This window comes from Gouania willdenowi, chromosome 1, assembly GCF_900634775.1.
Source record: "Gouania willdenowi chromosome 1, fGouWil2.1, whole genome shotgun sequence".
In the NCBI taxonomy this organism is placed as follows: Eukaryota; Metazoa; Chordata; class Actinopteri; order Blenniiformes; family Gobiesocidae; genus Gouania; species Gouania willdenowi.
This window is the reverse complement of record NC_041044.1, coordinates 9,064,588-9,077,763: the sequence shown is the minus strand read 5'-3', so window position 1 is coordinate 9,077,763 and position 13,176 is coordinate 9,064,588. Positions and strand designations below refer to the sequence as shown.

At 38.5% G+C, this 13,176-nt stretch overlaps 1 protein-coding gene across 4 annotated transcripts in view; it reads right to left on the bottom strand.

Moving 5' to 3' along the window:
• Positions 1-80: 80 nt before the first annotated feature.
• Positions 81-13,176, bottom strand: part of myom2a (myomesin 2a) — a 49,061-nt gene continuing 35,965 nt past the window's right edge. For all 4 annotated transcript variants that reach the window (XM_028462670.1, XM_028462519.1, XM_028462761.1 and 1 more), the window contains 10 exons: positions 11,667-11,734; positions 11,408-11,521; positions 9,635-9,722; positions 9,504-9,542; positions 9,036-9,141; positions 5,727-5,890; positions 5,581-5,617; positions 5,467-5,489; positions 4,636-4,691; positions 81-1,182 (listed from right to left, as the gene is read on the bottom strand). In XM_028462670.1, the coding sequence (XP_028318471.1) occupies positions 634-1,182; positions 4,636-4,691; positions 5,467-5,489; positions 5,581-5,617; positions 5,727-5,890; positions 9,036-9,141; positions 9,504-9,542; positions 9,635-9,722; positions 11,408-11,521; positions 11,667-11,734 (1,244 nt within the window). In that variant the 3' untranslated portion in view covers positions 81-633. The remainder of the gene's footprint in view (positions 1,183-4,635; positions 4,692-5,466; positions 5,490-5,580; positions 5,618-5,726; positions 5,891-9,035; positions 9,142-9,503; positions 9,543-9,634; positions 9,723-11,407; positions 11,522-11,666; positions 11,735-13,176) is intronic.

The following is a 13,176-nucleotide window of genomic DNA, read 5'->3' as shown; positions in this document are numbered from 1 at the left end:
GTGCAGTCCTTCTAAGCCTGGAGACAACACTATCTTACCATGACATAATGAGGCTGACATTGAAAATATTACAAGAGAGGGAGGTTGATAAGTAAAGTTTATTGCCTTTACAAAGAAGCGTGCAGTAGATGACAAACAGTTGAATGTTTCTAGCCATTGTACACATTTACCGGTCTAGGTTCTAAGGACATCTAAGCAATAAAGTCTACCCTGGAGAGACACGATGGGAAAGTGCTACTCAAACTGTAACTAGATATTTCAGACAGGGTTCAGCGCTCACCTCCACATCTGTTTCCCAACTATTTGAGAGCATATGTGATTATGATGTATGTTTACTGTAGTGGAGCCACTGATAATCATTACAGAGAAACCCCGAGAATTCTTGGACATCCACCTAAAAGACAACAAAGGCTTTCCACTAACATTGCATCGTGGAAGGTTCAGCTTTTTAAAAGAAACACTTAAATACTCTTTTCCCACTAGTGTCAGAAGCACAGCGCTGTGTAGTTTCTCAGCCTGTTCATTAAAAGTTGTAGTCCAGGGATCGCAGTGGGTTACAAAGTGGGATTTATTTTCAAAACGTTAAATTAAGAGCACATGGCTTCACACTGTGCTTTAACTCATCATCATCCTTTACTTCCTTGGTGGGGTTGGAGACTTCACAAATCTGGGGGGGGTGGGAGACTTGGCACCACGAGGGGGTGTCGGGGTTGGAGACTTAGAGGTCGGGGTGGGGGACTTCGGGGTTGGGGTGGGAGACTTGCGTGCTGGAGTTGAAGCTGGAGTCGGGCTCTTCACTGACGGTGCAGGGGTCTGGGACTTTGGGGTGGGTGTTGGGGTCTTAGAGAAAGGAGTGGGGGATTTGGGAGGCACAGGCGTAGCTGCTGCTGATGCTGTGGGTGTTGCTGTTTTGGGGTGTCCCAGTTTGGGCTCAGGGATCTGCTCTCCATGCTTGTACACGCTGACTGTGATCTCCACAAACTCCCCGCCGTACTTGTTCCGTACGTTGATGCTATACTTGCCGGAGTCATCCGGGGTAACTTTGTTGATGACCATGCTGGCAAACTTGCCGCCATCAAATGTGACCTTGGTGTGTTCATTGGAGGCCACTTCCTGCTCGTTCTTGAACCAGGTGACCTCAGGAGTCGGCTCGCCCCACACGGTGCAGGTCAGGCTCAGCGACTGCAGAAAGTCGAGAGTTATTTATGATAATTGGTACTGTTCTTTGCACACATTATATATCTAAACTTCTACTTTTGGTTAACCTCCAGACACAACCAATTAGGATCCATTAGGATTCTCTTTAAGTTGTAAATCAAGCATTTGTGTCTTCAGCTCCAAATAAATTAATTGAAATTGATAAATAATTTTTGAATGTTGCTAAAAAATTTTGTGACACTAAAGTCAAATATTGCTAAGAAAACTTAAATTTGCTTTACAAATAAAATATGCATAGGTATTATTCCATTAGTTGATTAATTTGTTAATCATTTCATCAGGGTTATCACTTATGATTCATCTTAGCACGAGTACTGTGGATATTTTCTTATAATTTTGATTTCATTCTAATTTGGATATTTTTTTTTATATCGTAACTGTAAATGTCTGATGTTAAGTATTATTTCCCAAACCTTAAAAAATGATCTCTTTTGTTATTTCTTCTTATTTATGAACATTTAGTTTTCTCCAACAAATAAGATTATTTAAAAAAATAAATACATTTAAAGGATTTATGTTTTAAAACATTTATTTCTTGATCATTTCAATCCACTTTATTCATTTACAACACTTCCTTCTTAAAAGTCCTCATATTTTTTAGTTTTTTACTCATGACTTGTCCACTTTGGAGATAATCTGCATTACAATCTGAAGTTATAGGATCTATGTAGGCATCTCTATGCTCTCACTAATGTGTAAACTGTTACTCTGAGATTACAATCACACACAGTTGACGTGAGGCTGCTCAGCACATGTATTTGCTGCTGGGTTCATGAATCTGAAGGTGAGTCTTTGCGTCACATGGTTCTAACACCGCAGGAGAATGTTTTTCTGTCTAAGGCTTCATGCTTTCTGACTGTGTTGTTTCCTGTGATGTGTTTGCGTTGGTGACAACCCATAAGTTATTCTTTTGTGTTATGAGGAATGCTGCCAAGCCAGAAAAGCTCTTCGCTGGTGTCACTGTGCATTAGTGTTCATTTTGTTGACAAAAACATTTCCTCATAGTTTTCGTCGACTACAACAACGAGACTATGACTTATTCAAAATGAATACATGCAATAAATTTTTATTAAAAATATATAGTTTGTGAACAAATAAAAACAACTATATTATTTACATTAGGCCAAATCCAGTGAGAATTAAGTTCTTTTTTGGAAGATGTCCAATCAAACCTACTTTTGTTGCGTGGAAGGCGGGATAAGCCTGTACGTGATCCAATAGCAAGTAAGGTGAATGTGTTTGCGGACATAAGATGGGCCATGTGGTCTTAAAGCTGCAGTATGTGGAATCATGAGACTTGTAATCAACTACGCTCCCCCCTCCCCTCCCTGTTTCTAATTCACAGGTATCCTCCTGAACGCGCACAACCGTGGAACTCTTAGCAACTTTTTTCCCAATAAATACTAGCGACAAATGTAGGGACTTCCTCTTATTGGAGAGTTTTCTGATGTTTTAGAGACTGATATAAATGCACGTATCTCTCTCTACTTACTGTCCTCAAAAGCAGCGCTGCTGCCGAGAGCACGTCCTTCGCCACTACACGTCCAGCCTGCAAATGAACTGTGTACGTTCTCTCCACCTTGTATATGCTTCTCTTAGGTTTACACACAATTTAACCCGTCTGTTATCACTTTCCGTCTCACACCAGTGCGTGGGGCGGACTGCATGCAGCCACCGACGTCCGCTTTGAGTCAGCGCGGACCTCTGTGGAGTCCGTTCCGCCCGAGTATGTTTGGGCCTTTAGACTGTTGCTTCACCACGTCGGCCTTCCTTTTTCCGCTTGCTTTGCCGTGTAACCATTGTGCCTAATGCCACAATGGGGATTTCTCCAGCTGGAGTGTTTTCCTACAGATAGGACGTGAACGCTCATCGACTTTAGTCAAGCAGCCAATAATAACACCCCAAAACAGTTCATGGAGTACTCCGTTTGTAAAAAAATCTCTGATTGGCAGAAAAGTTGCGTCATGATCCTGGATACAGAGCCAAGAGAAGGAGCAGAGGTACAGTTTCCGCTCAGAATATTTGGATTATAATATGCTCAAAAGGTTATTATGGATTTTTTTTTGTTAACCAAATGAATAATGAATGAATACTATAGCTTTAACATTGAACAGATCAAATCTGTCTTTGTGTCAGCTTCTGTTTGGTCTTCGATTTGATTGGCCCATGTGGTCCTCTTTGTTTTTCGGAGTCTCTGTTTATACTGTTTTCAATGCTAGTTTCATGTGTTCTCAGGTATTCCTGCTCGTGTCTCCACCTCCCAGTGATGTCAGTGTGTTTGGATTGTTAGTGGTTAGCTGCCTCATGTTTTTGCACCCAGTTATGCAGGTATGATCCTTTCCCAATCAAGCCTCCCTCACTAATTAGTGTTTGGACACAGAATAATTGCTGGATCATTGTTGATGCCACCCTCCTTGTGCTCTGTAAAGTATTGTCTCCTGCTCCCTGTTTTCCTCGTGCCTCCTTGTGCCTTTTTGGATTTGGGGTTTTTGTTGGTTTTTAAGCATTAAACATGGACAATTATGATGAACGCAACGCCTGCCTAATGCTTGAATCTCTCTCTGCGCTTGGGTATTCCACCACAACTCCAAAACCTGACACTAGCTGTGTTTCCATTACAGATTTTTGCAAAATAAAAGCAATATTTCTAAATGTCAAAGTGTAATTGCGCTTTGAATGTGTTTCCATTGAACGTTGTTTTGGGCCGGAGCCTGGTATCTGCTGTGAATTCTCCTCCCGCAAGACTTCGCCGCAGAAAACGGATGCTCCAAACCTCCTTATAACTCTCTGCATTCCTTTGTTGTTTCACGTCTAATGTGGCAGTAATCATTTTAAAGTCACATGCTAAGAAATGTCCCGGTCTCCTCTTATGTTTACACGTACCGAGTCATTTTCTCAGAGAGAAGTGGCCATGTGATCAGGTACCTCACGTTCTGTGACGTGTATTTGTGGAAAAAGGGTTTCCATAGTGCTTTTGTGACACATTTCAATATTGAAACGTCTGAAATACCACCGCATGAAAGCATAAAAACGTTTCGCGATATCTTAGTGTTTTTCCGAAATTCTGGTGTTTCCATCACCAGTTTTTTTTGTTGCACTATTTAGATTTTGCGCATTTCCAAGGGTAATGAAAACCCAGCTACTGTGAGTATTTACATACATTAATAGCATCCAATATCAGGTTGATGAATAGAAATGGAATTTTTAAAAGATGCATAAACTTTTCTGCTTTATATTTTAGTCGACTATATCTGTAACAGATTTAGTTGACTAAAATTTGGATGTCATAAGTTGACTTAAACAAGACTATAAATGAAATTGCTAAATTCTGACAAAAACTAAATTGCATTTTAGTCAAAAGACTTTGGCAAAATTAAATATAATGTTGTCAAATCTAACATGGATTACAATGCTAACCTTCTCTTCCATGATGGTGACCACATCAGGCAGACCGCCCACCACTCTGCCACGATCTGAGGAGAGAGAGAGAGAGAGAGAGAGAGAGAGAGAGAGAGAGAGAGCACAGGTCAGGTCAACTTTCAGTCCGCAGGTGATGGGGGAACGAAATAATACATATATAATAATCAGGGCTGGGAGGGTTACTTTAAAAAAGTAATCCGGGACAATTACATGTTAGTTACCTGTTAAAAAATGGAATCAGTAACTTACTCTATGTATCACAATATTAAGTACTGTAACTGATTAATTTGAGTTAGTTTTGGAATACTTCAATACCAAACATGCAAATAAAGACACAAAAGGATAGAATGTGTAACCTGCTCACTGTATTATTTTAGACAAACATGAAATCACCTTTTACTGTCACACTGCAATATAGGAAATTATGTTTTAGTTTAACTCAGACTGGGGGAACCCACAGTAGTTTAAATAAATAAGGTGTTGAAAGGTTATCAATCAATTTACTCATTAATGGAATTAGTGGAAAAGTTGAAGTGGAGTCCTGCCCCAGAACAATTTGGATGTGGTAGATGTGATTTCCTGTGTGCACTGTGTGTGTCTGCTGCACAGATATTCCGCTTGCTTTTAAAATGTAATCCTCCTAGTACTTGTTTTTAAAAAAATACCTGTAATCCAATTACATGTGTTTTAATTTAGTGTAACGGATAAAAGTTCCATTTTTTTTGTACCCAGATTACGTAATGCCGTTACTTGTAATCCGTTACTCCCCAAGGCTGATAATAATACAGCTCAGCTTTCATCAACAGTGTCGGTAAAAAATTGACTCACTCTTCTCAGCGAATGCAGCTGCCCTGCAAGATAGAAAACACAGGAGCAGAATGATTATAATGCATTGATTATAAAAAACCAGGCTTTAAAGTGCAGGATTAGCAAAAATCTTACTTAAGTCTCAGGTACTCTTCATAGGCATCGGTGTACGCTGAAAATAACACAAGTAGATCAGAGATTAAGAAACAACACAAATGTTGGCATTACCATAAAATAAGATGACACACAAATGAAGGAAAACATGTTGTGTAGTGGAATACCTTGTCCAGAGAGGTCAAACGTGCGAGTGTAGGTTGTCACACCGTCAGAGATCTCGATGGAGTAATGGCCTTTTTCCTTATCTGTGGGATCACAAATCTGCATCCAGGCCATCTCTGATGTCCCACCAATCCTCATTTTTTCGGAGGAGGCGATCTTACTCTCCCTACAAAGTCCCATCACACAAAACAAGGATTCCACAGCAGTTGACAGAAAATACAACATTTTTAACCACAACATTTTTCAGCACTTGGGCCTATATGGCAAAGCTAGATTTCCTCTTATCGTGCTTATCGGTATGTGCTACACTACGAAGCTGGATAATGTCTGACGGAGCTAAATCACCATGTAAACTTAGTCTGAACAACTAACCTGGACGAGACCAGGTGTTGTTCTGGTTGAGATATGACCGAGTATGAAAGTGCGGGACTTTCATACTCACTCCTGACCAATCAGTTCTCTTAGAAAATGACCTGCCCAATAAAAGGTGGATGATTCTGTGAACACGTCGCTGTGTAGATCTGATGTGATGCTGACAGGAGAGAGAATACTGTATTTATCTTTTCATTTATCAATGACATCCTATAGGAGACTTATGGTGATATATATCTGATGGACTGACCTACATTATTCAGCTGATAAAGCCTGTGTGCAACAGGTGCTTTCAGACCGATATATGAATTAATTAATTAATGTATTATGTGGTGACGCTGAGAGCCTCAGTCCTGTAAGATCATATGAAATACAAATATTGTATATGATGTAGGCTGATCTGCATGAATGCATCATCAGCCACAGACAAGGTAAAAGTGAAAGTGAAACTGATCAGAGCATCTGTTTATAATCTCACTAATTTAAAGGGGACATATCATGGTTTTAAATCCTTCCTTTTTACATATAAATCATACAGTTGTGGTCTATATAAAGTGGAACTGCAATGCTTGGATCTGAATTCCTCATTATTATAGCTCCACCCCTTTTCTACCCCTTTTCTGATGTGCTTCTGAGAGCAACTCGTTTTGGTGCGGTCTCGTTAAATGCAAATGAGACACTTCATACTCCGCCCCCTTTCCAGATTGCAGAGGTGACACTAGGTTCAACTCCACCCCGTTCGGCCATTTTTGTAGTTTGATAGAAGAGATACGATTATGTAGCGGCGCAGAAAATGTTTATTCACACGTTATTTACAAAATGTCAACAACGGAAGACTTGTCCATCCAGCCTTACATGTTCGAGCCAGAGTCGGACCCGGCGGAGCGAGATGAAAATGAAGATGATGAACCTGCAGAACCCTAACAAGTGAGCTAACACAAGCGGCGAGCTAACGCTAGCGCCAAGCTAACGTCACGAAATGCATTTTAATACAGTCTTTTCGGAGGGGACATATCATGCTAAATCCACTTTTTTAGCCCTTAAATGCATTTTGTTGTATATTTAGAGTATTTAGAAGTACAGAAAAGTTCAAATTAGTCTCTTCAGGTGCTCCGTTGATATCTTTATATTCTGTTTTGGTCATATTTTTCAATCTGTTTTGATTTTTTGATTCTCTATTAAGTTTTTTGAACAATAACGTCAAATTAGGACATCGACTCCAGGCCCAACACTTCAAGCAATCCGCCATTTTTATTTCTCGCTTTTATTTTGTAGTCCAAGCTCAAGGATGCCGAAGTTACGAGAGGATAAGTCAAAATGTTTGGTTGTTGGATGTAGTATCCCACACGCTTCATTACAACATCTCCCAGCATCAGAACTTTTTTGAAGTGCCTGGTTGAGTTTTATTTTTCATGGAAATGTACCCACATCTGTAGGTAAGGTTATTTTTGTGTGCGTGAAGCACTTCAAGGATGACTGCTTCTACAACCTCCGCCAGTATAAAGAAGGATTTGTCGAAAGACTTTGTCTGATTGAGGGTTCAATTCCTTCTATCTTTGGAGACGATGAACAGAGCACTTCGGTAAGCTGTAAATAACGCTAAAAAGTGTGATGATAAGACGTCCCTGTCATAGTTTTGTTAGCATTAGCAGTTGCACCGTCTTCAGACTTCATATGTTAGCGCTGTGTGCTCGTTTCAGATCCTTGATGATATGGCCTACGTGATTTAATTTAAGTCTTAAGTTTTCATTAGTCATTTCATTTTGCCGTTTTTTGTCTTTGAAAAGACTGTATTAACATGCATTTCGTGACGTTAGCTTGGCACTAGCGTTAGCTCGGCACTTGTGTTAGCTCACTTGTTAGGGTTCTGCAGGTTCATCATCTTCATTTTCATCTCGCTCCGCTGGGCCCGAACATGTAAGGCTGGATGAATAAGTCTTCTGTTGTTGACATTTTGTAAATAACGTGTGAATAAACTTTTTCTGCGCCGCTAGACAATCGTATCTCTTCTATCAAACTACAAAAATGGCCGAGCAGGGTGGAGTTGAACCGAGTGCCACCTGAAGAGGGGGCGGGGTATGAAGTGTCTCATTTGCATTTAAAGAGACAGCACCAAAACGAGTTGCTCTCAGAAGCACATCAGAAAAGGGGTAGAAAAGGGGCCTGTGGAGCTATAATAATGAGGAATTCAGACCCAAGCATTGCATTTCCACTTTATATAGACCACAACTGTATGATTTATATGTAAAAAGGAAGGATTTAAATGCATGATATGTCTCCTTTAGATAGGCCACAGATTTTAGATGGGAAAAAGAGGAATTTCAACATTAATCTGCCCTGGTTTGAACTTCCACAAATAAATGATATATAAATGATATAGGATGTAAGTATAACAGTTCATGCAGGATCTTCTTCACTTAAGTTTACCTGATTTTGGGAATTTGGGGAAATTTCATGTAATAATTTGAAAAAAATTTGCCAGATTTTGAAAAAAATGTTGTTCTTTCAACAATTTAAGTTAGTAAATAAGAAGACTAGAATCTTGAAAACTGAGCTCTGCAAATATTGTAGATTTAAATAGAATTTTTGTATATGGAGGGCCTGAGATATATACAACCGAATTAATTAGTAGGTAATTTACAAAATGGTTCATGTTTTTTCTGTCATTTGTACTTTCTTGTGTGGGCCGGATTTGGCCCCCAGGCCTTGAGTTTGACACCTGTGTTTTAGGGCAAACTTTCCCAAAGCGTCAACTCTAGTCCTGAGAAGGAAACTCTAGATTTGTTATTTAAAAATTAAAAGTAGGTGAGAGATGGTTTGAGAAAACCCAGGTTGTTAGAAGTGAGAGACAACACAGCCTAAATGTACTGTTGGTCATTTATAATTGTGATATTTAATATGTGTGTTTCCTATAAAAATTAAAAGCTTTTAAACTGTACTTGTGCTTCCAGACGGTCTTCATCTCCTCTGTGTAGTAATTCATGTAGCACTGCAGCCTGATGCCCTGTGGCGTGCACTGCAGCACCAGCTCAGAGGCAGAAGCACCTGACACACACACACACACACACACACACACACACACACACACACACACACACACACACACACACACACACACACACACACACACACACACACACACACACACACACACACACACACACACACAATTATTCCACAATCGGACAGATTCCCATTTCCTTACTTTCAATGAGTACTTTACTTAAGAGGGTAAAACTTCCTCTCTGCTGTTAAACAAGGCTGAACTCATTTTCATACTCTACTTGGGTTCTGTTGATGTTTTTACTCTTTCATGTTTCACAAAATAAATCAAAGCTGAAAACTGCAAAGAATGTCATGCATGTCAATCGATGGATAAAGTGTGAATTGGGAATGTGCACACCTACCAGCAATCTGGGCAATGGCATTGATGATGTTGTCAAACACTGCAAATTAAAAAAATGAAAAAGATAAACACATTAAAGACTGCATGGTGTGTCATCAGTGTGAGAGAAGAGAACCCATAAAGAAGACATACCTTGGCCTGAAATGTCAAACACAGACGTGTCCTTTCCTCTGTCGTCGCTGAGCACAGCCTTGTACACTCCTTGGTCCTTCCTGGAGAACTGAATATATTTGGGGAAAAGAGAGTTTAGTTGTCACCCTCCACGTCTAAAGCTGTGATTTACCTGACAAAATGTTGACTGTTTTTTTTTGTATGTTTTTGGTTTTGTTTCTTTTTGGTAGAAGTTATTTTGTCATACCTGAAGTTGACTTTAATTTGAAAGGTTTATGAAAAGCTTTTGAATAATAATGGAGGTGTAGTCAGATAATGTTCGACACAGGTCCATCTCAAGCAGCTACTAGTACTGTAACTGCTCTGTCAGCAAGGTGCGGCCATTATACTTTAAAAAAAAAAATAAACTGGCCAATAATGTAACAAGATGCTGAGCTCAAAACATAAAAACTGTTTTCTTTTTACAACATTATTTATTTATTTATTTATTTATTTACACTCATATGAAGAAACATGATGTCAAGATAACAAAGAAAGGATTGTGCAGGAGAGGAATGAAGCCTAATGGCTTATGAAATATCCTCCCCTCAAAAAACACAAAACACAAATTTTCATAAAAAGAAACTACAAAAACAAACATTTAAAAAAAAAAAAAAAAAAAAAAAGAGACAACACAATAAATCTGTATTGTAATGGAAACAAGAGAGTGAGTTCATTTTAGTGTTTATTATATGTTATTGCTTAGACAAAAGATACTGAATTAGGTTTGCCCCAAATGTTTTGTTTGCAGAATGATTTATTAAGGATTTGTCAAGAGAGTTCCATATTTGGGGGCCATGAAATTTTATAAAGCATTTATGGGGCAGGCAAAACATTTTTCCCCAAATAATTAAATCATTTTATAACATCATAGAGTCAATGATTTATGAATTAAATGGCGTATTGCTTCAATGTAGAGAGTAGTGCGTAAATATCTATCTACATATATGCACAATATATACATGGCATTTTTGGTAATTATATATATATAATGTATAATATATATATATATATAATGTATAATATATATATATATTATACATTCTATATATATAATGTATAAAAGACAAAAAAATTACATTTTGGGCTCAGCGTCTTGTTACATTATTGATTAGTTATTACATTTTGGGTTTTAGAACAATTGAGGTATTGTTAGTTTTTGGGTCGTTGTTACGTATCGGGCTCTAACACGCCTCCTTCACGGGCTGCTCCACATCCGTCAGAGTTGCACAGATGTTTTGTCTAATTTTGCGTGGCTGTGATGGCGTCTTCCAAGTGATCTGCTGTGAGTTAATGCTCTGGTAAAACTTCATTATAATGACAGAGCACAGCCCACATCGGCACCATGTGATGGTAGCCATTTTGGATCCATTGCACAACTCTTTTTTGTACACTTGACATCAGAACACTGATGTTCCTTTACTTCTCATATCTTCCATAAGAGTGATTCCCAACCAGCTGTATATGAGCACATTTATTGATTCAGAAAGAAATAACAAACTTTCCACTTTTTTTTTTGCATTGTTTTCTTTCTTTCTTTTCTTTTCTTTTAAAAAAATTGAACTGTGCCTGACAATAATTCAACTTAATCATAGATACATTATAGCATGACTCTTTCAAAACACATTCATAGGTGAAAAAGAAAATATTACACTTGTATTAAGAGTTGAGGGAACACATAAAGACACAAGATTCAGGTGTACACACGATAGAAAAGTGAAAAAACAGTGTTTTAGAACATGTAACAGATGTTACCAAAGGAAGGGGCAGACCGCAGGCCCCAGACATGACATTGGGAGGAGTTTCTGGAACAATCTCATCATCGTCTTTGAACCAATGGAATGAAGTTTCCTTCTTCACGCTGGCCACCTGTTACAACACAGGATTCACCAAGGTTAATTCATAGGGCCACATAGAGGATTAGGAAAATATTAAGCTAAGCAGTAAACTGATGATATTGATAGATATTACTGTCAGTGCAGCTAAAAATAGATGTAAAGCCAAGTTTTATTACCTTGCAGGTGAGCATAACAGTACAGTCCTCAGTGACAGTGAAATACAGATACTCCTCAAAATGTGGACCTGAGGTAGAAGAAAACAAAAGAATAGATAATTCAATGGAGGAAAATCTAATTCATGAAGAGTTTTATGGTTTGGTGGCAAGATTTCACAAAATAAATTGATGGAAACAACCGTAGGATGTTATGGTCAGACTTTGGCCTTTAACTGTTTGTGTTTGTCTTCTACACTTATCTTACAGCCATTCCTAATTCATTTTAATAGATTCTGTTCTTTTGATTATATCACACTTTATGTTCTTGCACTAAAATAAGTGTGTATACGAGTGTGTATATATATGTCCAAATCCAAAAGTTTGTGTGTGCGTGTGTGTATATGTGCTTGTATTTTTTTGTTTGTTCCCGTTGTTTTTATTATATACAGCACTTTGTGTTGCATTTTTTTTCCTTGTATGGAAAGTGCTATATAAATAAGGTATTGATTGACTGATTGATTCATTAATTGATAGATATATAGATTGACTGATTAAGTGAATTATTGGCTGAATTTGCTACAAATTCATCCATTACATGTGATTGAATTTGCAACATCTTTATTAGATAATTTACTTTGAAAATACTCTCAAGCACAAATGTAGCTTCATTTCTCTTTTCAAGCAGTGTAGCTTGAACACATTTTTAACAAATAAAAATAGTTGGACTGTATAATACCCTTTTTAATGCTAACAAGTTCGGATCAACTACGGCCGGGCCCGCGTAACGTCTCGGTGCCGAATAGCACGTACCACGTTCCCAAGAATTCAGTCAAATGACTCGGTTCCACTGAGTTAAATAAGGTCTCCAAGAGGCTCTTGATATCCACTCATAAAATATCCATGTCAAAATACAGCCCGATTCAACAAGCATTAACGGAGGAGTAGTCATTTGAAAATTGGGGCCCCCGTGGCACATATGAAGTAATGGGCCCCATTCATATATTGGTATGTGTCAATGATTTGGTACCACCAACTGTCAACAATTGACTCAGTAATAAATGAGAAAACGACTTTAATGGAAATTAGTGAAAAAAGGGCCTCGGGGTGGGTACCGTAACACGGTACTAATATGGCATCGGTTCCCACGTAAACGGTAGTAACCATACCGAATACACTTTTTCGCGGTGACATCATCATCTGGGACATTTGCCTTAGCAACGCCCTTTGCCATTTTAAGAGGGGTTTACATTTGCCTGACAACCGTTATTTACACCATTTACCACGGACAACACAAAGGTTTTACTCAGTGTTGTATGAATATTTCAGCAGATTAGAGCCAAAGGCCAAACACCGACATGAAGGGAAGTTACATCTGGTTGGTTTAGAATCATGTCCAATACGAAACACCTCAAGGTTAATGGAAAAACAACCAGACAACATGGCCAGATCTCCAATGGTCTGTTATTTATGAGTAGCTCATTAACAGCCCTGACGTCTACACTATGGAGAAGATGAGGACTTACAAAAGCTT